Source organism: Primulina huaijiensis, chromosome 11, assembly GCF_012295235.1.
Source record: "Primulina huaijiensis isolate GDHJ02 chromosome 11, ASM1229523v2, whole genome shotgun sequence".
Taxonomy (NCBI): domain Eukaryota; kingdom Viridiplantae; phylum Streptophyta; class Magnoliopsida; order Lamiales; family Gesneriaceae; genus Primulina; species Primulina huaijiensis.
In genome coordinates this window covers 19,607,037-19,630,711 of record NC_133316.1, presented here as the reverse complement: position 1 = coordinate 19,630,711, position 23,675 = coordinate 19,607,037, and the positions used below count along the sequence as shown (strand labels likewise).

At 32.9% G+C, this 23,675-nt stretch overlaps 4 protein-coding genes across 4 annotated transcripts; 3 read left to right on the top strand and 1 right to left on the bottom strand.

The window, feature by feature from the left end:
- The first annotated feature begins 341 nt into the window (after positions 1–341).
- On the top strand, positions 342–4,793 carry LOC140987411 (heavy metal-associated isoprenylated plant protein 39). The gene is made up of 3 exons (XM_073455904.1): positions 342–543; positions 903–978; positions 4,212–4,793. The coding sequence occupies exons 1-3, from the start codon at positions 538–540 to the stop codon at positions 4,598–4,600; spliced, it is 471 nt and encodes a 156-aa protein (XP_073312005.1). The 5' UTR covers positions 342–537; the 3' UTR covers positions 4,601–4,793.
- A 1,589-nt stretch (positions 4,794–6,382) lies between these two features.
- Positions 6,383–9,614, bottom strand: LOC140988775 (1-aminocyclopropane-1-carboxylate synthase-like). The gene is made up of 4 exons (XM_073457850.1): positions 9,200–9,614; positions 8,988–9,119; positions 8,637–8,797; positions 6,383–7,602 (listed from the first exon to the last, which is right to left on the bottom strand). The coding sequence occupies exons 1-4, from the start codon at positions 9,359–9,361 to the stop codon at positions 6,594–6,596; spliced, it is 1,464 nt and encodes a 487-aa protein (XP_073313951.1). The 5' UTR covers positions 9,362–9,614; the 3' UTR covers positions 6,383–6,593.
- Positions 9,615–19,396: 9,782 nt separating this feature from the next.
- Positions 19,397–20,329, top strand: LOC140988574 (desiccation-related protein PCC27-45-like). The gene is made up of 2 exons (XM_073457584.1): positions 19,397–19,647; positions 19,844–20,329. The coding sequence occupies exons 1-2, from the start codon at positions 19,445–19,447 to the stop codon at positions 20,094–20,096; spliced, it is 456 nt and encodes a 151-aa protein (XP_073313685.1). The 5' UTR covers positions 19,397–19,444; the 3' UTR covers positions 20,097–20,329.
- Positions 20,330–22,152: 1,823 nt separating this feature from the next.
- Positions 22,153–23,016, top strand: LOC140988263 (RING-H2 finger protein ATL67-like). The gene has a single exon (XM_073457276.1). It carries the CDS (start codon positions 22,283–22,285, stop codon positions 22,862–22,864), a length of 582 nt encoding a protein of 193 aa, XP_073313377.1. The 5' UTR covers positions 22,153–22,282; the 3' UTR covers positions 22,865–23,016.
- The last annotated feature ends 659 nt before the right edge of the window (positions 23,017–23,675 follow it).

Here is a 23,675-nt window from a genome sequence, read left to right as displayed (position 1 = left end):
AAAAATAGTCATCACATGGATGGATTTTTCACGGGATGCATTTTGTTTTTGGGATTCTTTGGGACTCGAAAATACGTGACAGCAAGTGAAAAATGTCACGTTTCTTGAAGAAAAACGGAAATTGTACGTATTTATATCCATCCAAATATTATAAAAAAAATTACTGCTCAATATGATTTATTTTATGAATGATAAATTATTGCATTGATTTTTGAGTTTATTAAAAAATACATCAAAGATAGCGACTTTGTACCAAAATTAAATATATAAAAAACACACGTACGGTCCGACAGAAGAGTGAACAACAATTCTACAACTTTTTAAAAAATTAATTTCATATTCCTCTGCAGATACCTATGATTCTCAGCATCTGTCTTTCTCTGACTCTGATCTCATTCTCTTGATCTATTCTTCTCAACCTTTTAGTTTCACCATCCCTCCTTTACCTTGTAAGGCTAACAACAGTGAAATTCTTTATTTTATCTGAGTTCATCTACATTTTGAGGCGGATTCAAGATTCTTGGAACAACCCACAAAATGAAGGTCTGATTCTTAATCCTCATTCTGTGTTTTCTTGATGCTGCGCTGCTGATGATCGACTTTCGGTTTCCCCTTTTGCACATGCGTATCTTTCGGCATTTCTTTTTGTGCTTTTTAATCAGTAGTTGATTCTCTAAAATACAAAAAAGGTTTTAAATCCAAATGGGGTGTTGATTTCTTGAAGAAATAGCATAGGTATCCACTTTGGCTCGAGTGGGATTTTTGAAGAGTTGCATTATCTTTTACTAACGTGTTTTTTCAATTGGTTTGGCTGGATGGTTTTGAACTTGAATGCATAAATGCATTCAGTTTTTTTTTTCTGGGTTGAGTTTATTTTTATACGATCTTTGGAAACTTTTCAGAAGTTTGTCTTGAAATTGGATTTACAAGATGGCAAAGACAAGAGGAAGGCTTTAAAAACTGTGTCGACTCTTTCGCGTACGAATGATTTTTTGTGCTGTTTCATTATCGCCATGAGCCAATTAGTCTGATAGTTTATTATTCAAATTGAGAATTTTCCCAATTTGGTATAACATTTGTTTGAATTTATCATTATAGATCTACTAATTATTTGTTACATAATTATACCTAACAAAATAGATGGGCGTAGTTATCTGCCATTGCTAGTATAATTGCTTTGTTGCTAAATTGCATTGCAAATGCCACACATGCTTTCAAAAGGAAGGTAGGGTGATAAATGGTGTGATTTTGGAGGAGAAAGAAAGAGATTACTTTGGTGGATATGGTGTTAAATGTATTTATTGTTGCAAAGAAAAGAAAACAGAAGATTGCCAATATGTGATTGCAGGAAATAAGCCAGACAGTTGTGCAATGGCCTTTTGAGATTACAGTAATGTATAGATAATGTTTGACAACTTTGGCATAGATACATCAATTGGTTTCACATTCAAGTTCTCTAAGAATGACCTTCGCTTTTTTCTCGATGCCAGTAAGTTTATGCTACAACAGTGAAGAACATGAGTAGCATTTATTGAAATAGCGATGTTTGTTTATTTCACTGTTATTTATACATCCGCGGTGCAAAAATTGAAATTTTTATTTAATACAAATAAGTTTAACCTTTTTTTTATTTGAGGGGTGATTGCCCCCATCTTGCCAACTCTACTGCCTTAGTAGTCTGTAAGCAAAGCACACATGCATTAACATGTGAAAGAACGAAGTCGCATGCTTGTAAATTTCCGTCGTTCTGTCCACAAGTGTACTAGTGGATAACTAAATCATAAGAGTTAAAAAGATTTGTAAGATCATTGATTTAAATTCTTTTTCTTGTAGAACTTTATGTTAGAGTAGATGCCCTGTAAGCCAACGGTTGGCTGGGGAATTTATTTACTCAAGTGTAATAAACAATCTTTATTTTAATATAATTTATTTTTTAATGGTTTCGTTATACTTTATCTGTATACCCATGCAAGCAGCATAGATAAAGTCCTTGATTATGCTTTAATACAAATGAATCGTAATTCGATGTTGAAACTCATTTGTAAACACTGCATATTCTAAATTCGTTCCTAGTCGATTCAGCCGCCTAAAACAGGGATAAAGGTCGCTTGAGCTCGAGACTAGCATCTGTGATGTTGTGTACTGCGTTTCTTGGTAAGGACATAGAGATGTCCAAACATGCAGATGGGTAGTCATATGATGATTATACCGAACAACCCTCCCTCGGACTTTCCAAGTGGTTATCATTCATCGAGAGGATAAGTCCGTGGTTATGATCGTACACCATAAGTCCTTACGACCCGGGACAACACTGAGGCTCTATATGCTAGGACTGTGCTTTGACTCGTTTACCGGCTCCAGGAGAGTCATCAGGTGGCGAGGTTGGGTACAGTTGCGACACATATATGAGCCAGTGCATTGTAGTCGGGGATTCACCGCTAACCTACGGGTGTGGATATCCTATGTGATCTGATGTAATAATAGTGCATGGAATCTCTGGCCAGAGTATGAGATGTACGTTAGAGAAAGAGTTCTCCAATAGTACACGCGATGCCACTATTATATGTATCACATAGTTATCGAATTAATATGCAACCCTCGATGAACCAATGGTTGCAAATTCGATCGGGATATATGAGACGAAAGGACCGTACTGTACGTTAATCATAATCGACTGGTTCTTGCAGGCACTATCAGTGATACCTAGGGGATCAGGGGGCGATGCAACTAGACGCTCTTACCATGATCCGATGGGTGCAATCAGAAATGAGTTCTGACATTCTTGATCAAGGTGTTGATGAAAAGAATGGCGCTAATTAGGGTAAGCCCGAACAAGAATAAATGTCATTCTGAATCACAAGGAGTTGTGAACCCACGACTAGCTGTATCCCTGAACCATTGAGTGTCACACAAGCACTGGATCGTTTGTTCCCGTTGAGAGAGAATAAATTCAAATAGTTGAATTTATAAAATTTGAAGATTTAATTTATTAAACTCAAAAGTTGAGTCTATTAAATTAAAATTAATGGGCTTGTAGGAGTACAAGTCCAACATATTAAATAATTAAAGTTATTAATGGATTTTGATTAATTAATTAAACTAGTTGGACTAGTCCAATTAATTAATCAAGCTCATTAATGTTAATTATGTGTATTAGGTCATCACTTGATTAAAAATATATAGTAGATGAGCTAAACCCTAGCCTCCAAGAGACCACAAGTTTTCGAAAATGTTTCGGTAATTTGGAAAAGAAAAAGATTTGGTATGCAATAAGAATATTTCATTGACTTAATTAATTCAATTAATTAAGTAAATGAATTATTAGTATTAAAATAAGGATTTTCTTATCCTTAGGATATGGCATGGGTTTTTGGTTTTCTTGTCAACAATAAAAGGTCTTTCTGCTATTCCCAAAAAAACTTCTTCCAAGTGCTGCTCTCGAAATATTTTTCTTATTCAAGAAAAATTTGGCTTAGATTATTGAGTCGAATTTTTCTTTGTGTTCTATCTCTACGTAAAAATTCTTTTAAATTTCTAGTTCAATTTAGAAGAGGAACAAATATTCCAGTAGTGGACCGGATTAGGAGATCAAAGAATGTTCGTAAGGATTTACAACAAGAGCTACATTCGCTTATACCGGCGAAGTTGGAGCCAAGTGAAAATTGTTCACCAAAGGTAAAAATTTTCTTACTCCCTATGAATGTTTATGATAAAACCATACGAGTGCACAAATATAAACATATTTTGATTGTCAAAATAAAATAAAATTTTAAACTTCCGTTGCGTTTGGGCGCGTAGAATACCGAGATCCAACACTTTACGTGACGGTGTCTATTATGATGCAAAAGTCATGGATTGAGCCGAACTAATTCTTCAAAGTAGCGTGTCTTTCATCTTTCTTATGAAGTGCATAAACTTCAATCAAATTTGTTCAAAGAGACATTTTCTGGTTGGCGTGTTGTTTTCCCCTTTAGTCAGATGCCTAGCCAAAAGATGATGATGTTCAAGATTTTACTGGCAGTAATGGATTGGTTCATTAGTTTATGAGACACTATTACTTAGATGCATTATTTAACATAGATAGGTTAGTGTGTTGGTACTCTTCTCTTGGTTTTTATCCTAACTCCGACTAAGAGACTGACAACCATTGCATGTTATATACATAGATTAATCATGCTGAACTTGATAATATTTATTACATTTTGTTGTAGGAATTGATGAAATCGCTATTGATGTGAAAGGAAAAAAGCTAACAGTAATTGGATCGGTTGATCCCGTGAGAGTGGTGAGCAAATTACGAAAAAAGAATTGGCCAACTGACATCATCTCCGTTGGACCAGCCAAAGAACCTGAGAAGAAAGAGGAGCCAAAGAAAGAACAACCCAAAAAAGATGAGCTGAAGAAAGAAGAACCCAAGAAAGAGGAGCCAAAGAAAGAAGAGCCGAAAAAAGAAGAAGCCAAGAAGGACGAGAAAAGGACTGAACCGGAGGTATTAGTCTGGCCAGCAATGCCATACAAGGCATACTACCCTCCGATGAAAACGTACTACTACGTGCATCACAGCATAGAAGAGAACCCGAACGCCTGCGTTATCTGCTAAAATGGGAAAAAATAAGTGAAGGAGAGGTTCTATTCCTTTTCTGTTGATCACGGTTTTGTTTAAAACCAATGCAAATACCAAGAAAAACTTCTTTAACAGACCAATTCTACTTTTATGTTGTCATCAAAGGACGTTAGCTTTTCAAGGACCTTTTTATATATGTGTATAGAATTAAATAAAGTTTGGATTATTATTCTTGGTGCATTGGTTGAACTTGTGCACGTAATTGTCTTAGTTTCTTTCTTGTTCAAGACAAAAATTAAAGGGGCACTTAGCACTGAGGCGGCTTTGTATGAAAAAATTGTTCTTCGACCTTAGGTGCCTATATTTGTTGGATTTTGACTTGAAAATATGGCGCAAATGGTTTTTTATGTTGTCGCATTTACATTTAATAATTTGACAAGAAATGATAAAAAAAAAATTAGTCAAATTATGATATAAGAATGTATATATGTTATATTAAAGATCAGTTAAACCAAGAGTAGATCTCTTGTGAGACGGTCTCACGAATCTTTATCTTTGAGACGGGTCAACCCTACCGATATAGACTTGTGTGTCAAAGAGAAAACCTTTCAATATTTTCGATATTTGTAGTTAAAAATATCCCTCTATTTAGTACATAAAAAACTATGACAAAAGATATATGACCATAAATTATTCAAGTGTAATTATTTATTTTATAAATTTACTAGTAATTTATTACTAAGTTATCTTTTTTCCCTCATCTTTTAATTTTTTTTAAAATTTAATATTTATGTGTATACGAGAAAGTGTGGCTTGGAAAGTGACTTAATTAACGTTCACTATTATCAAAATACAAATGGAGAAACACAATCCCGATCAAGACAATTAAATGTGTGCGACAAGATTTGGCAGGGTAGAATTTATTTCCATGCCCGATGTTTGAAACCAGTGTCAAATTTATCTCTGATTGTTTTTTTAAATAACATAACATTGGTGGGCGGCGTCTCGACCGGTGACGAGAGATGGGTGAGCGGCGAATGAAGTCAAGAGTGGAGAATAGAGAAATGAGGACGAGAAAATCAATGTGTTTAGAATTATATTAGAATTAAGGTTGATTTTTTAAAATTAAAAATTTAAAAAAATATATAAATTGATAAACAATATAAATTTATTAAATAATAGTATTTATTATATTGGTTAATTCGGTTAACCCATTTTAAAATTTTGAAAACCGTAACCAAACCGAATTAATCGATATAACCGATTTTTTTTTAAAATTTGAAAATCGAATTTCCGAAATAACCGAATCGAATTTCTGAATTGGTTCGGTTCGATCGATTAATTCGAGCAATTCATATGTGTGTGTAATAATGGTACCCTACCTAACCATCTCCGGCCATTTATACTTTCCAAATGAAACTGGGCCCGGAAGACGAGACTTGTAAATGTGAACAATGTACCGAGTGAGCGTGGAGGAGCCAGGGGGCTATTCAAAAGACTACACAACTAAATGTTAGATTTTTCTTACAAAAAAACTTTTTTTAATCATTTTTTTACAAAACAAGTCATTCACCGACTCCCATTGGTTCTGTTCCTTGACGGCTTGGGAACAAGGAAAAATGGTAAACCAAGTCGTGTATAAAAATTGAATATTGCATTATACCTATAAATCAAGAATAAAATAACATTTCTTTCCACATACTAGCAGCTAGTACACATTTAATATACATCAATATCAATTTATTAGACAACATATAATATTATATCGAGAATGCATGTGTGCGTACAATCATCTTGTAACGATGATATATCGTCCCTACGTCCAACTACCAAAAAAATATTACATATGATAGCCACATACAATGAGGTAATAATACTTCAAAAACACAACCGGCCATAAACCTTTCGTTGGCAGACAAGAACCAATTTTCGAAGGCAAAAAACAATTTTTTGGTTAATTTATTTTAAATAATAAAGGACGATCGATTAATAGTTAATATAGTAGAAATGGTAGTTTCAGTGTGGATAGCTAGGTCCTTGCACGAAGGAGGGGCGATTGAGGGAGTGGAGAGCGAGGGGACAGCATACGAGGTGACGAAACCACCCAAGTTTCATCATACATTTGTGAAGAAAAACTTAGGGTTAGGTGTCCTTGGCTGGTCTTCTTTTGCTTCTTCACTTGTCGTATTTGATCATTTTCTTGAACTACAAACTTCCTAATTCTCCCAAGAGCGATTCTCATCGTTTTGAAGTCCATATTCGCGAAGCAAACCCTAAACCAACCTGGCTCGTGGCAGTGAAACGACGACCCTGGCGACACGTTAAGCTTCACTTCGCTTATGATAACCCTCCAAAGATCCATTTCACCTTCAAATGTTGCCTCTTTTAATAATGGCCTCAAGTCCATCCAAACGTATAACCCTGCATTGCTTTCTAAACACTTGATCCCTACTTCATCCAACCCTCGGGTGAACAAGTCATGCTGGTTCGCTAGTCTTATCGCGCTCTCGGAGAGATATTTCTCGACAAATTCCTCGTCTGATAGCATGGATGCTAGAAAATATTGAGTCTGTGACGAGATTAGCCCGAAGCTCGACATCTTACGAGCACAGCTCACAACTTTGTCGTTGTAGGAGTACATTATGCCGACCCTGAATCCCGGAAGCCCCATGTCTTTAGACAAACTGTACACGATGTGTATCAGGTCACGATCACATTCCATTTCTTCGATTATCTCAGAAACGCTGACCAATTTTGGGCCACGAAAGACTGTGGCCGAGTATATTTCGTCGCACACGAGGTGGATTTTCTTGTCATTTATGAACTTCACCAGCATTTTGAAGGTTGCCTTATCCATTGTTGTGCCTAATGGGTTGGAGGGATTTGCTATGATTAGGCCTTTCACCTTGATGTTTGCTTTCCGTGCATTTTCATATGCGTTTTCTAGGGACTGTTGGGTTAGCTGGAAATTGTTGCTGCTTTTGCAGTCTACATACAGTAGTTGCACCCCAGTTCTCCATCGTAAATCCCTATCAAATCTGTTCAAAATTCAACCAGAGAGTTATTAGTACAAAATAATTCCAACTAAATCATCAAATATATAATTCATTTTGTAAAAGTCATATATATATTTTTGATATATTGTCACGTGTCCACCAATGAGATATTACTCATCTATTAAATATATAATTTAAATCCAACAAATAAGTGACACCTCAACTAAAGACACAAAGATATACAATGGTTGATATATATATATTAGAATTCAAGAATGTTGACACATTGGACTATTTGGTGATGTGGTAATAGATCATGAGTCAAGGCCACGTAATGTGGTTGACATATTTCCTGCGAATAGTATAGGAGTTGAAATTTGGACTTTTATATTAGTGTAGTCAACTCCTTTAGTTGATTGGACTTTTGGTGAATTTGAATACGCGATTTAATTGTCCGAAATTCACAGCTGTATCAGATGGTAGGGCCAATGACAGAGAATAGTGGCTTTTGTCTCAAAAACATTCTTAAAATCGACATTCCCCAGTCCAATTACGGCTTTGTCTATCTAATACATTCTAAACAGTAATGGCCTTTTTAATGATCACAAATGTGGATAAGAATGTATGACTAAATTTGTTAGTAAAAATTACATTTTTGATTCTAAATATTTATCTATTTTTTATTCAATTATTTATGTTAACAAACTTCAATTTTAGTCCGATTTCTTTTCCGCAATTTTAGTTACATTTTCGGTGTATTGTGGATGTGGCGTCGATATGACGATGAATGCAGTATCACATTATCACTCTCATTGAAAAATATTAAAATTTTCATAAATTAAAAAAAATACATGACTAAAACTGTAATTTGATAATAAACAAGACTTAAAATGCAAAGAAGCACGCCAAAAATACCTAAATTGCAATCTTCACGTTTATTATAAAAATCGTGATATTTAGTTTATAACATACTGAAAATAGAAAAAATTTACTAAAGGGCATTTTTCAATATTTTCTGCAAATAATTTAATGATAAAATATAATATTCAAGAACCATGTAAAATGATGAAACATACGCCGGATAACAAGGCGAGGGGACCAAGAATCCGTCTCCTGGATCGGCCAAGCAGAACATTAGCAGCTCACTGGCTCCGGTGGCTCCACCAGCCATTACTATGCGTTCTGGATCAAAGCCGGCTGGTCCCCCTCTCACTTTCCACATGAACTTCGCCACCGCCTGTACAAAAAACAAAAATAAATAAATAAATATATATATATATATACACACACACATATCGAACCAAATCTGCTCTATATAAAAATTATGGGGAAAACATGAATTTTTTTAATTCCACATACCAATATATCAGAAGATAACATGTAAAGACTGATATTATTATAAAGTTTGTGTGATAGCTCATACGTACATTTCTAAATTGAGGCAAGCCATGATAATCTTGAAAATTTGCAATATCCTTGAATGCAAGAATTCCTTCAGGAGTACAGATTGAAGCTCCGGGATTTTTCTTGATCCAATCCTCAATCAACTCCACAGAAAGCTACAAATTAAAAATGCTGAAGAATTGGACAAACAAATAACGGACATTGGATTTAATCGAATATATTAATTTACAGATACCTGATTTTCAGAAAGTCCCATCTGTATAACTCCTTCAGGATTTCTTGTGGGGTGGAAGGGATCATTGTCATAAGCTTTCCATCCTTCGAAATACAGAGAGTTTTCGCCATGATCGTTGCTAGTGGCTAGCTTTGACAAATTCGAACTACCCTTTAGCTCCATTTCACTTATTCAATCTTTTTTTAATTATTAAAGTGTGTGTTTTGTGTGTGAAAAGCTTGCTGCTCTGGCGCTTGAAGAGATATGAAAAAAGAGGTGACAAATATGGCTATTTATAGGGAAAGATACCAGTGGGAAATTTAGAAGAAAATGGCTTGATTTAACCTAGGGAAGTTTGAGGATGGAATAAAGAACTTACGTACTCGGTTTCACTGTTCAAAAGACGTGAAAAGTGCGTGTATAATCTGTCAAATGCTTAGGTAATTGCTTTGTTGGCAAGCATGCCTACGTACATGAGATTCAACGATGAAGTAGACGTACAATTCCNTTTTTTTTTTTTTTTTTTTTTTTTTTTTTTTTTCCTTCTGTTGTATTGATTTTGACCTTCAAATAGAGAGATCATCAGATCATGTAAGGAAAGATATTTCTTTTCTATTTTTAGTTGAAATATATAAATCGAAGACTTAATTGTATTTATCATATTTTTCAGGCCTCGTCTTCGTTAATTTATGAATAAGACATGCATCACATCTAATAGGAGAATTTAACTCAAGAATGCACCACTTAGATGTAACATATGTGAGAAAAATTTACAATTTTGTTAATGTAAAGATTGTCAAATTAAACTTCAAATTTAGTCAAATAAGTTCTATTTTAGTTAATTTTAATCAATTTTGGCTTGGTAAATCCTACTCACATAGATAGTGTTCTCACACACTCAGTATATGACATCATTGACACGAAAACTGAGTGATGAATCGTGACCATTCATTCATACATCATGGTTGAATGAGTTATATATAGATGAGTAATCATGATTTAACTACTCAGCATACAGTATTTCGACGAAAAATTACTAAAATAGAAACCGAAAACAAAACCTACTGATTGGACTAACATCGACTATACTTTAACGATTTATATGATTGAAAATTGGAAAACGACTAAATTATTTTTAAAATTATAATTTTTCCATATATTTAGAATCCCTACATTATATTTACTCAATCCTTCACAGTATTACGCTTCCCACAGCTAGCTAATTACGCGAGCAGCCCACGATTTGCCCCTATCAAATCCGTTCGCACGTGAGTCCAATTTTATATTATATGAATCATTAAAGATGATTAAATAATCTAAGCCATACCGACCAGCTAGCACACAAAATTAAAATCCTAACGATCCGAAATTTCAAAATATCGAATCGAATGCGATGTTTAACTTACGCTGAGGGTGGGAATGGGTGCCAAGACCTATCAATAATTGAGAAAATAATGGTTACAGTATCCAAAAATGGAATATAAATGTGCAGAAAGGACATAAAAGGAATGACTCATCGAATGTTTGAAGAGATAGGACGATACATTTTTCAACACTTCTCTTGCATTAATTATTTATTAAACATGGAACTTGGAATTTCGTAGAAATTTGAGTTCACATCCATTCTAGCCATACATGTTGCCGCGCCTCCAACATTGAGCTAATTGTTCCTTCTTTTGTGGCTACTGTTCACAAATCTAGCCGGTTTTATTATTTTAAAAAAACTAAATTAAACTTGAATAGGTCTCTTGTGAAACGGTCTCACGAATTTTTATCTGTGAGACGGGTTAACTATACCAATATTCACAATAAAAAGTAATACTCTTAGCATAAAAAGTAATATTTTTTCATGGATGACCCAAATAAAATATCCGTCTCACAAAATACGACCTATGAGACCGTATTACACAAGTTTTTGTCATTAAACTTTGCGTATATTATGGATGGGGAAGAAAGTATTTTTCGAAATCACTTCATATTTAGAAGAATTTGAAATCCATTACAATAACTCAAAAAATAATCGGTCTAAGTCCATCATAAATCATTGATAATTCTTCTAGTGAAAGAGTTTGAATCGGAAAAGGATGTATAGTATCTCCATTCTATATACATACATACATATTGACACGTTATTGCTCTTTTTTTTTCCCCCAACAATTTGAATATGTCTTATATAATATAATTAGTTCATGGTTTCCATATGTGTTTGTATATATATCCACCGCGTGACAAGATTCAACAATTAAAGTTTTCTATTTTGAGTACTTCTGGTTTGATTTTGAAAGGGCACACATGCAATGTTTATTACCGCTGCATGCATAATGAGTGCTCGTGAATGGGGCTGTGCACCGGCCACGTACCGTCACTTGATTATCTTTATAATATCGACAGTTGAGCACCTCTTCATTGACCAGAAAGTACTACAAAATTTTATGGGTTAATAATAAGTGAAGTTAAACTAAAACAAAAGTTGCTTCTTCTGCAATTTTAGTGCTCTCTTTTCTTCATATCCACCACTGTCAGTAATACTCGGCATGCATCTTGTCGCAGCAATGATCGGCTCATGCCAGTAAATATTTGGTACAGCTCAGTACTCGAAAGACAAAAAGTTGTCGAGCCAAGACTTAAAAATTTGACTAGTGTTGGAGAACCAAAATCACAATTAACACCCTATTCATCGATTAGAAACTACATATTCATGTATCACACAGTGAAGTTAAACTAAAACGAAAGTTACTTCTTCTGAAATTTTAGTTTTTTTTTTCCTTTCAAACCGACCATGTTCAGCAATAATCGGCCCATTTTAGCAATATTTGGTTCCACTCCCAAGAAAAAATAACTAAATTTGAAAAAAAAAATGGTCGATCTAGATCGGCCACTTTTTTTTACAAAACCGTCGCTAAACGCGACAGTTAACTCAACACCGTTGCTAATGGCGACGGTTGTTTCAGTAACCGTCCCTATGATTAATCTTTATATACCGAAGTTCTCGACCATTTTTACTTTAGCGATTTTCGCCTTTTCGGTTTTTTTTACATTGTAGCGAAAGTCTATCGATTTTTTCGCATTATCGGTTTTTTACTTTGTACTAACATATTTTTGTTTTAATTTTGTAGATTTGTTCGTCGGTGTGATCTTCCAGCGTTACGTGGATCTGAATATCTTCACGCAAGTTAAGTTTTTAATGCGTTTTTTTACAGAAAATTTAATATTTAATTTTAATTTTTTCGGTGTATTGTATCTATGAAATTTGGCGTAGTATTTTGATTAATTTTAATTTCTTATCTATCGAAAACCGTCGCTTCATTAAGCTACGGTTTTTTGAAAAACCGTTGCTTAATATAACGACGGTTTTTTGAAAACCGTCGCTTCATATAGCAACGGTTTTTTCGAAACCCGTCGCTTTTATTATTAGCGACGGTGTATTTATAACCGTCGCTAAAGTAGCGACGGTTTCTTCGTTAACCGTCGCTAAAATAGCGACGGTGTTGTTCAATAATACCGTCGCTACGGGCGACGGTTTTTGAGAAAACGTCGCTGATAGATAGCGACGCGACCTCCTGTTACGGATCTCCAAACCGTCGCTACAACCGTCGCCTTACCCTTTTAGCGACAGTTTTAGCGACGGTTTTAGCGTCGCTACTCTTCTTTTTTTTTTTTTTGTAGTGACGTTAAAACAAGGACATATATCGAGTATGTATAATTTAATGATCGAGAGTCAAATTAATCGATTGACTTAAAATCCAATGATAATTATGGGATTTAGCTGTAAATCTATGACATAATATTTAGCGTGTTGGAAGAATTAATCAAGGCCATTAATAAGTAGATTAATAATGGAGTTAGTTAGTTTCTTGTCTATTTTGTGAAATACAATAATTAGCTTAATTATGGTGGCGAAATATAATTACGATCGATTAACAAGCATTTACATCTAAAATTGCGCGGTAATTATTAAATTTAATACAACAGTTTCCATAGTATATTACTTTACGTACGAATGATATATTTTTTGTTTATCTTACGACTTTCTATAATGTTTAAAATGGTTTCTGTTAAGATTAGAATTTGGATCTAACTCAACCCCAAAAGTTAGCTCAATGGGGATGATTGTTCATGCCTATATATGCAACTCTCGGGTATTTTATCCAACCGATATGGGACAACTAACACACCCCTCATGTCCAGGAATGAACATCTGGAGCGTGAAATTTACAGATGATCCAACTATGGACATAACGGGTGGCACAACTATGAACAATCTAACACATAACGGTGGAACCTGACTCTGATAATATGTTAAGATTGGAACTTGGATAATTCTCCCCCCTCACGTTCCAATCTTAACAGTTTCACTTACAAACATGTATCAAAAATTACTTTTAAAATTTTAACTTACACTCACTATGAATCAAGAATTGCATAAAAACTCTAGATTGCGATTTTGTTTCAAGTGTGATTTTGTTTCAAGTGTGATCTCATTGTTCTTAGTTAAAGAAAATTTGTCCCTCACTATGTTGTTGCTGGATTTAATGTCAAACTACTTTCACGATACTCGAAAACAAACATAATTTTTAAAAAACAAATATATAAATTCACACAAAATACGTTAGCTAGCAAAAATGGTTTATCATGAAGAAAATTGAAATAAGACTATTACATCAAAAAAACTTATATTTATAATGATAAAAATTGCAATTGTAGCTTAGTAAGTTGGTTCGTTTTGGATTCTGGTCATATAAATTGTCAAAGATTTGTTTTCTTTTGGAAATTTGATTTTTTTTTTTTTGCTCGAAATCACTAAATTCATCTAATAGTACATATTTGACATTAATACTCTCATATGTGGCTGTGTGATGATAGTAAAGCTTATATTACACACATTAAAATATTACATGAACAAAAAATAAAAGAGAAACGTCAAACTACTTTCGTCTCATTTTGAAGTAATTGAGGTTATTTTGCTTTATTTTTGAAGTAATTGAGGTTATTTTGCTTTATTTTTTTCCTTTCTTTTTTATTAGATGAATTTTTAAGTGGGTAATATGGGTTTGTTCTCGTCACTTGAGTCACGTAAAAAAAAAATAGATGTCAAATAAACAATATTCAGCTGATTAAAATTCAAAACGTCTTAATTTACATGACTAAAATTGCAATTTTCCTTTTATAATTCATAAAAAAAACTTCTGGGGAAAAAATGTGACTTCTCGGATAACCATAAATCCTCAACGTAGGATACAGATAATCAGATAGTCATCGCTACCCTGTATCCAACTTCAAGTTTATAGAAGTGTGAAATTAAAATCAATTCAATCAACAACGTCCATCATATATATATATGTCAAACGCCTATTTATTTTTCTCATAATGCGTGCTATTTAATTTGTCCGCATGAGTTAGAATTTGACGTCAAATATCAAATGAGAATCGAGAGGAAGGCATAGGAGATTTCGTGGTGTTATATTTCAAACTTGTACAAAATTAATGTGTAGTCGGCACTCAATACGTTTGAAATTTACAACAAAGTCAAACAAGGTATTTTCACATGAAAGTGCAAGATGTAAACTTTATCTACTTAGAACAAATTCTATGAGGAAAGGATTTAGGTTTATACATTTAAAACATGGCTTGAAGCTCAGGTCGTTCATGGGTTTGGTGTGGAAATTAGTAAGCTTTCTTTGCTAAAAAAAAACCATATATGTCCACATTATTAGTCTTAATTTGGATACAATTTGGGTTACCAACATATATATTGTGGATTTAATGTGCTATCTTATTGTTGAATGAAAATATTTTTGATGCTTTATAATTTAAAATAATTGTAAAATTTAGATTCACATAATTAAATATCTTTGTTTAATTAAATATTTTGATTTCATCGACGATCCTTTCAAATCTATATTTGACTCCATGTGGTTGTGTTTCTATATATAGATTCACATTAGAAGACTTCCAAGGGTTAGACTGCGTCTAAAATAAACTTATTTTTTTCACGTTTAATTATTAGAAATTGTGAAGGAAAAAAAATCTATGAGTTTTTTTTTTATTTTTTTTTTAAAAAAATAAAGAGATTTCTGAAGTCACGCATTTATACACTATAACTTAAATAATTTGAATCAACTGATTCTACTTGGTCGTTGATCGATGCAAATGAAGATGCATAAAGATTTAGAGCTTGTTTGACTAAAGAGTAAGTCTCTTGTGAGACGATCTCACGAATTTTTATTTATGAGACGGGTCAACCCTACCGATATTCATAATAAAAAGTAATATTCTTAGCATAAAAAGTAATATTTTTTTATTAATGACCCAAATAAGAGATTCGACCCACGAAATTGATCTGTGAGACCTTCTCACAAGAGTTTTTGTGTTGACTAAGTTATTAAAATGTCTAGTAAATTTATAGAATTTTATAAGATGTTTAGAAGTATTCGTCAAAAATAATTTTAGAAAAGCTTTTAATTTTTTTTTAAAAAAAATAAGCTGTCGAGATTTTTTTTAGAGAAAAGTAAGAAAGTACCAACTTACTTTTACATTAGTATTTGAAGTGTTTATTATTATTTTTATATGAATGGATGCTGTTTTTAAAATTTTAATTGGTATATATATAATCTATATTTTACTAGCATAAGAATACAATTATAATATAGTTTCCTCTTCATTAATACATATGATTTAATTTATTGGTAAATGAATTTCAAGAAAAGGCAATAAAAATTAGGTATTCAAGTAAATTTCACCAACGTCCAACGTGATATAAATGAAGTTAGATCATAGTATATGTTCTATAAATCATTTAATTTTTATATGCATGTGTATATGAGTTCAAAAAGTAGGTATTATTTAATTGGTCACAAAAATGATTTAGGACTTTTAAAGATGCTTTTTTTATATATGTAAAAAAACGAACATTTGATAACTAAATATGTAAGGACCGTGTATCGTATTATCGTAAATCTTATGTTGATTATCGATAATGCATGAAATTATCATGTGATTACGTATATGATGTATATCATGACAATGGAAATGAGAAAATATGTGGTGATAATGGAAGATTGTATTAGAAATTGATTTGTGTTTGAAAAGTATGGTGAACCGCAATACAAAAATGACACATGTTACGGTTTTTGGCATAATCATCTGAGTGTTAGTCCAAATGAGATGAGATTAATTCCATTGAAAAGCTAATACATAGTACTAAAACTTTCATGTTTTGAGTTTTGTCTAAATCCATTTGAAAATATGGGCAAAATCATCCCGAAGTGTATCGTGTGCGTTGCAGTTCTTGCACTGACACTTTTTGAGAGAATGAGCATAACTCTCGCATACAATATCCAAATTGAGTGAGGTTGGTGGCAAATGAAAGCCAAGACATAGAGCTACAACTTTCATGTTGACCAAGTTTGCAAATTCGGAACCTAAAATAGCGTTTTGGCCAGAACAAGACGCGCATCCGCACAGAACTGCGCGCGCGGGCAGAACTACCCTCGCGCATATGCGCGAATATCTCTGTAGCACACGTTATAAAAACGATAAGGATGAGTTTTGGACATATTTCTTCATTTCCTTTGCTGAAGCTTCGAGGAAGAAAGTTGGAAATCGATTTCTTTTGTACGAAAGCACCTCGAAACGTTGTCCAAACTTGAAACAAATTATATATTCGGAATCATCGTGTCGAGAGCTTCCTTTTGAGGTAAGATTCTTTTGGTTTCAGCAGCTCTAAATATTAAAGTGCTGGAATAGCATATATTTGAAGTCGAGATTCATATATGTGGTAGAATAACCGACAAAGAACCACGTTCTGAAGTCGGAATTGAATTATGTTATGATTTCAATTTGATATGAAATTTCAAAGTTTCAAATGATATTTGAAACTTATATTGTTGATTTTGAATGATGTTATTGATTGAAATGAATATGTTATTGATGTAGATAGATTATTATACCGAAATCTTCAAGCTACATCAATTGGAAACGAAGAATTGAGGTATGTTGCGATCGGGTAACATACGACAGGTATCTGTATTATATGTTATATGTTTGATTGATTGGATTGAGATACATGTCTATATGCCTTATTTGTTGAGTTGATGTGGCATACATGACATGCACGTTGAGCTATGATCCTTGGATACCCTGATATGATTTGATTTGATTCTGGGGTTTGTGAACACAATGCTATGTTTGGTATTACATGACCCTTAAAGCATAGTCATTTGTGGCCCCGATGATTTATTGAGATTTGGGATTTGATGACGCTTTGTCGACGTTATCATATGAGTATCCCTGATTGAGGCCGGTGTGCCAGCTCGAGCATTGATTTGATAGCGATTCGATTGACTCTGACATGTGCTCAGTGGATGGGCATTTGACCTGATACCTCCACGACATACATGCATTGCATATCATATATCATTGTTTAGATATATGTGGTATATATTGTGGTTGCTTCAGACTGAGCTTTGATCACCCCAGATGGGGCTGTTGTTGTCTTTGTATGTGGACAATGACAGGTACTCCTGGATATCAGGAGACCGGAGATGGTACTTCTGGAGGGAGTCACAGTTTGAATTGAGGTTTCGTGGTCTTTCCCAGTATATATGTTATGTATCTATATACCGGGACATGTCCCGAGGATATGAGTTTGTTTGTATGATTTTGATCTGGATTACGTGTGGGTTTGTTTTATATTGTGACATGTTGAGACGAGAATAGATTATATACTATTTTTAGTATTATAATTACAGTTGACATGTTTTGGGCTCATTGTAAAGAAAATTTAATCTCGTTTTCCACTGTAATTAATTAACTCTAATCAAATTGCATTGTAATAACGATTAGGAGTTAAGGGCCCCACAAAATAGAATCGAAACCCAAAAGTCCGAATTTCTAACATCTAAAAAAGCATTTAAAATGCATTTTTATAACATATTTGTAACCAAACAATATAATTTTTAATAAAAGCATTTTAAAAAAATATTTTTTCCGTTAAATTCTCCAACCAAATGAAGTATTATTCAACTAAATACTCTAAGTTTAAAATTTATTCCTAATGCTAGTGATTTATTTTTTCCAAGTAGTTCAAGAATTAATTTTGAAATAAGTTATAATATTTAATAAATTATCAAGTTATAATATTTAATAAATTACTAAAATATATCCTATATAATATGATGATTAGGCATACTCTATATTTGTGGGACAAAGTTTTATTTTTAAAAGAAACATGGAAAAATTGTTTCCGGCCCACATGGACGGCTCCTAAGTCCTAACTCTAGCACGAGTGTGTGCAACATGATTATCATGCAAAACAAAACAAAACAAAAAAAGAGAGATTTTCATCATTTATATTGAGAAAATAAAACAATATTGAACAAATGCAAAATAGATCTCCATGTTAGAGGCCAAAATTTCAATTAATTCTTCGTCAAATGTTTTAAGAGATGCAAAAATACAATCTCAAATCACAATTGAAAAATTATTCAAAAAATCAAAATGCATATTTGTAGCTAATGTGGTTCTCTCATTTATCCAAATGAATCTAAAATCATAAAACCACATAAACTCCATCACCATTGCAGCCGATGGATATATATCCCAACATCACCGGCCGCCTAATTATTTTCAGTGCCGGACCTCCGGTATCGCAATCTCCTTCTTATAATTTAAAAGAATTTACTAAAACTTGAGCTAATTTATTGTTTTTTCTCTCCTTACAAATAAAATAGTAGGTCTCTTGTGAAACAGTATTACGTAATTTTATTTGTGAGATAGGTCAATCATCTCCATATTTACAATAAAAAGTAATATTTTTGACATAAAAAGTAATATTTTTTATAAGTGACTCAAATATAATATATATTTTATAAAATTAACATATGAGATAGTTTCATAAAATTTAAAATCCGTATAGTCTATTCGTATGAAGCAAATGCAGATGTTAAAGGAATCGATTTATTTTTATTTTTTTTCAAAAAATAAAAATAAAAAAAATTAACTAGCTCCACCTATGTTGTGGGAATTGATATTTATTTCTTTGTCTAAATGACAATGCTTGGTGACACCTTAACACGCGTTTGCATCACCGAATTCCTCGCTTTTCTGTCCCAACAATTTTACACAGATGTCGCTACATGGACCAGGTGCCCAGAATCCAACACGTGTTCTTTTTTCCCCCTTCATTATAAATTCATAAACCCCACATTCACAGTTTCCATAACTATAATTGTTATCACATTTTAATCGAAAATAACAAAATTGAAAATGAATTTGGTGGACAAGGCTAAGAATTTTGTAGCAGACAAAGTGGCTGACGTTAAGAAGCCTGAAGCTTCGATAACGGACGTCGATCTGAAGGACGTGGGCAGTCAGGGAATCACTTATTTGGCGAAGATCTCCGTCAAGAATCCTTACGGCGTCTCCGTTCCCATCTGCGACATCAAGTACTCACTCAAAAGCGTCGACAGGTTTTTTCTTCTTTTGTATAATTTCGCTCAATCAGAACATATCTCGAATTGATTTTTTATTTCACTCGAATCATTAGAATTCACAAGTAATTAACATTACCGACCAAAATGTACACAACAAGTTAATTAAACAAAATCTAACTGTGTTGAAACATGAATTGATTTAACTAGAATCTGGATGATGTGATACATGTAGGATAATAGCTTCGGGTGTGGTTCCGGATCCAGGATCTTTGAAAGGGAACGACGATACGATGCTAGACGTAGGGATAAAAGTGCCACACAGTGTGCTAGTGAGCTTGATAAAGGACATCGGCGCAGATTGGGATGTGGACTACTTGCTCGAAATCAAGCTCATCGTGGATCTTCCCGTCGTCGGAAACATAACCATTCCCCTTTCTCAGAAGGGAGAGATGAAGCTTCCCTCTTTCGCCGACTTTTTTAAATAAGATTTCCGCCGGAGGAACTGTGATGTTTCATGATTGAATACTTGCTTCTTTCCCAAATCTTATGTCGGATCGACTAAATACTACTGAAAGCTTTTTCATAAGCTTTACTTGTTGTGTATTAAATATATGAATAATAATAATAACTCTCGCGGTTTTATTAAGATTTTTAAATGTTTGAACTTATTTGTAAACTATTCTAATTATTTTTATAATGAAGTTATAAAATTCGAAAAGTTTGAAAGCCTTGTATACATTTAATATATAATTATATAATATTAATAAATTATTAAAACTCATAAAATTTTAATCAAATTTGAGTGAGGAAAAAGTTCGTATATGTATGGTTGAAACAAATATCTCGAAACAAATATCTATATATAAAATCAACTCGTAAATTTAGTTTTAGTTTCAGTAGAATCTCTTAGACAAGATTATAAAACATTTTTTAGTATTTCTTTTCATGTTGTTTGGTTGATTTTTTTTCCCCGAATTTTGCTTTTTTATTATTAATAAGAAAATATAATATAATAATTTTTCATCTCAATTTTTACTTTAAATAATGTTTTGCTTGTCAAAAGCCATATTGGCAATTCACATATTTTAAAAATATAATAATTACACCTATAACATATACACATTAATCTAGTTCCACGTAATGTTAGTAATTATTTTTTATATATAAGGTGTTATATGGATTTTTTGTTAATAGACTTTTCATGTGTGTTATATAAGAATTTATATTGTGTTACACTTTATGAAAATATAAGAATAATTGGTTAAGAGACTTTCTCGCGGACGTCGACATGACGAGAGGTGCAAATCAAGGGCATGATTTGAATTGGAGCTCGGTTTGATTTTGTTCTTAGATAAACGATACTCATACTTTCAAACTTATTGTTTTGTCTTTCTATTAGCAATTTCGCTAACATAAGATTCATAATTCATTTGATACCATCGCTTCTTTAACGTGGATATGATTAATTTCTTACATATGGTTAATCTTTCAACAAATAACATCTCAATAGTCTTACATTATGAATCTAAAATTAATTTTTAATAAAGTCATATAAAATTTTTATAATCAATTGATTAGATCAACGAATCATGTGTGAATTTTTATCTAATTTTACACATACTTATTAAATCCTATCAATATACAAAACATAAATTTAATTGAGTTATTAGTTATAGCTATTAATTTATAATAATTTCATATAATATTTTGGATGTTCGTTTGACGTGAAAGTAAGGTGCTTGAAATGTCTTTGTCTATATAACGAAATTGCAGTTAATATTTATGGTGGTTATTTGGTCCATTCGATATATTTTAAATACATATTCTACAAATTTTGTTTTAATCCGTCTCTTAATATTTATGGTGGTTATTGGTCCATTCGATATTTTTTAAATACATATTTTACAAATTGGCAAAAACTTGTGTGAGACGGTCTCACGAGTCGTATTTTGTGATATGGATCTCTTATTTGGGTCATCCATGAAAAAATATTATTTTTTATGTTAAGAGTATTAATTTTTATCGTGAATATCGGTAGGATTGATCCGTCTCACAGATAAAAATTCGTGAGACCGTCTCACAAAAAACATAGTCATACAAATTTTGTTTTAATCCGTCTCTTAGTTTTCACCACTTTAATTGACATTTAATATTTGATCCGATAACTGGTTTGTGAAAATGAATACCAAAATTGATGTTTGATAATATAATTTATGTCCCAAACCTATTTGAATTCCCACTCCAAATTTCAAAATCCATAAGGAAATCCAAAACGACACTCCAATCTCTCGTTCAATGTTCCTCTACCATTACATATCAGTTCGTTCCTCCACAAAATTTCGATTTTTGGTAAATTGTTATTATTATTATCTTAATTAAAAATGTAATATAAATATTTTCATTTTATTATTGATAATTTTTTTTATAATAATATTTAAAAATATTATACAAATAATTTTAAATAATAAAATAATATTTAATATTTATTAATTTAATCATTAATAAAAATCCAAGTTGTATATAAATGAGGAGGTTGCTGTGTATTAAATGCTGCAGCAAAGCACCTCACCCACTATCTCCGTTATAGCCCATTCTACCCTTGTTATCCCTTGAATTCTTCTTCCTTCCGGATGGCCCTTTTCTTCCCCACCACCACTTTCCTCCTCTCCCAATGTCCGCCACCACTCCTCCTGTCAAATCCTCCTTCTCTCAGAACTTCAGCTCCATAGGACTTGGCTACGCAATCGCAATTGCTTTCGGCTTCCTCGTCCTCTTCTCCACCATCCTTCTCGCATCCTATATCTGCTGCCGTTCAGCAACCGCACGCCGACGCCGCCGACATCATCGCTCCCTGTCTTCCACAAACCCCGCTCCCTCCACTGAGAACAGCGTCTACCTCCCCCGGATAATCTTCGTAGCCGAGGATGACGAGAGCGACTCACAAAACGTGGTCGTTGGGCTCGATCAGTCGGTCATCGACTCTTACCCCAAGTTCGTCTTCTCGAAGAGAAACGGAAACGGGGGAAACGAAACCGTCTGCTCGATCTGTTTGTGTGAGTATAGGGAAGCGGAAATGCTGAGAATGCTACCAGATTGTAGGCACTACTTTCACGTTATGTGTGTGGATGCGTGGCTTAAGCTGAATGCGTCGTGTCCCGTTTGCCGTAACTCTCCGTTGCTGACGCCGTTATCCACGCCGTTGCAGGAAGTGGTACCGCTCTCTCAATACTCCGATGGCCGGAGGACAGCATAATTAGGGGTGAATTGGTGATTGATTAATTATTAAAGGGTAGATTGCAATGTTTTAGGATAGGGGTGGGGCGTTTTTTAAAATTGTAAAAAAGTTTTGGGTTCATTTTTTATTTATAGCCTTTTCTTGTGTTAATTAATAATTAATTTTAGATATGTCTTTTTGAGATAATGGAATTATATATATATAGTTTTGATGGATATTATAAATTTGAAGATAGAATATTCTAAAGCTCTCTTTATTTCTTATGTACTTCTCTTTTTGTTACTAATGTTTCGGAGTAATGTTTTTCTTATAATGAAATTGCAGAAGAAAATATCAAGTTTGATTGGAATTGAAGTTCGTGTCTGACTGATAATCAAACTCAATCAAATAGAGCTGAACTCAAATGTGCGTTGGGTTCTCACTCATTTTAATATTTTCAATTAATGGATTTTTGAATTTCTAATTCATCTAATTTATTCTATAATTTTCATTTATATAAATTTTAAATTCACATATATCACTGTTTAAATATTTATCAATGTTAACTTAATGAAAATATATATACTGATGATTACAATCATTCTAAAATATAAATTTGAAACATCTACAATGCAAAAGTTATATTTTTAATCTGTAATTTGAATATTTTTCATGTTGATTATGTTATACGATTTCGTACACTAATTTGTATTTCTTTCAACTTTAATCTTTTTTCCACCAAAAAATATTCACCTTTTGACATTCGAAAATACTAACCGATTAGATATCACGTATGAAAATAATTAAAATTGGAAAAAATTACAAATTAGTGAATATATATTAATTCTAT

What these genes read in the sequence shown, in the direction of transcription:
- LOC140987411 (XM_073455904.1), top strand. An exon ending in AACTGTGTCGACTCTTTCGC is followed by an intron (nt 979 to 4,211) that starts GTACGAATGATT and finishes ATTTTGTTGTAG; the next exon opens with GAATTGATGAAATCGCTATT.
- LOC140988775 (XM_073457850.1), bottom strand. Translation starts at nt 9,361, where the DNA reads ATGGAGCTAAAGGGTAGTTCGAATTTGTCAAAGCTAGCCACTAGCAAC. An exon ending in GCTTGCCTCAATTTAGAAAT is followed by an intron (nt 8,798 to 8,987) that starts GTACGTATGAGC and finishes TTTTTTGTACAG; the next exon opens with GCGGTGGCGAAGTTCATGTG. An exon ending in CCCTCGCCTTGTTATCCGGC is followed by an intron (nt 7,603 to 8,636) that starts GTATGTTTCATC and finishes AATTTTGAACAG; the next exon opens with ATTTGATAGGGATTTACGAT.
- LOC140988574 (XM_073457584.1), top strand. Translation starts at nt 19,445, where the DNA reads ATGAATTTGGTGGACAAGGCTAAGAATTTTGTAGCAGACAAAGTGGCT. An exon ending in TCACTCAAAAGCGTCGACAG is followed by an intron (nt 19,648 to 19,843) that starts GTTTTTTCTTCT and finishes TGATACATGTAG; the next exon opens with GATAATAGCTTCGGGTGTGG.
- LOC140988263 (XM_073457276.1), top strand. Translation starts at nt 22,283, where the DNA reads ATGTCCGCCACCACTCCTCCTGTCAAATCCTCCTTCTCTCAGAACTTC.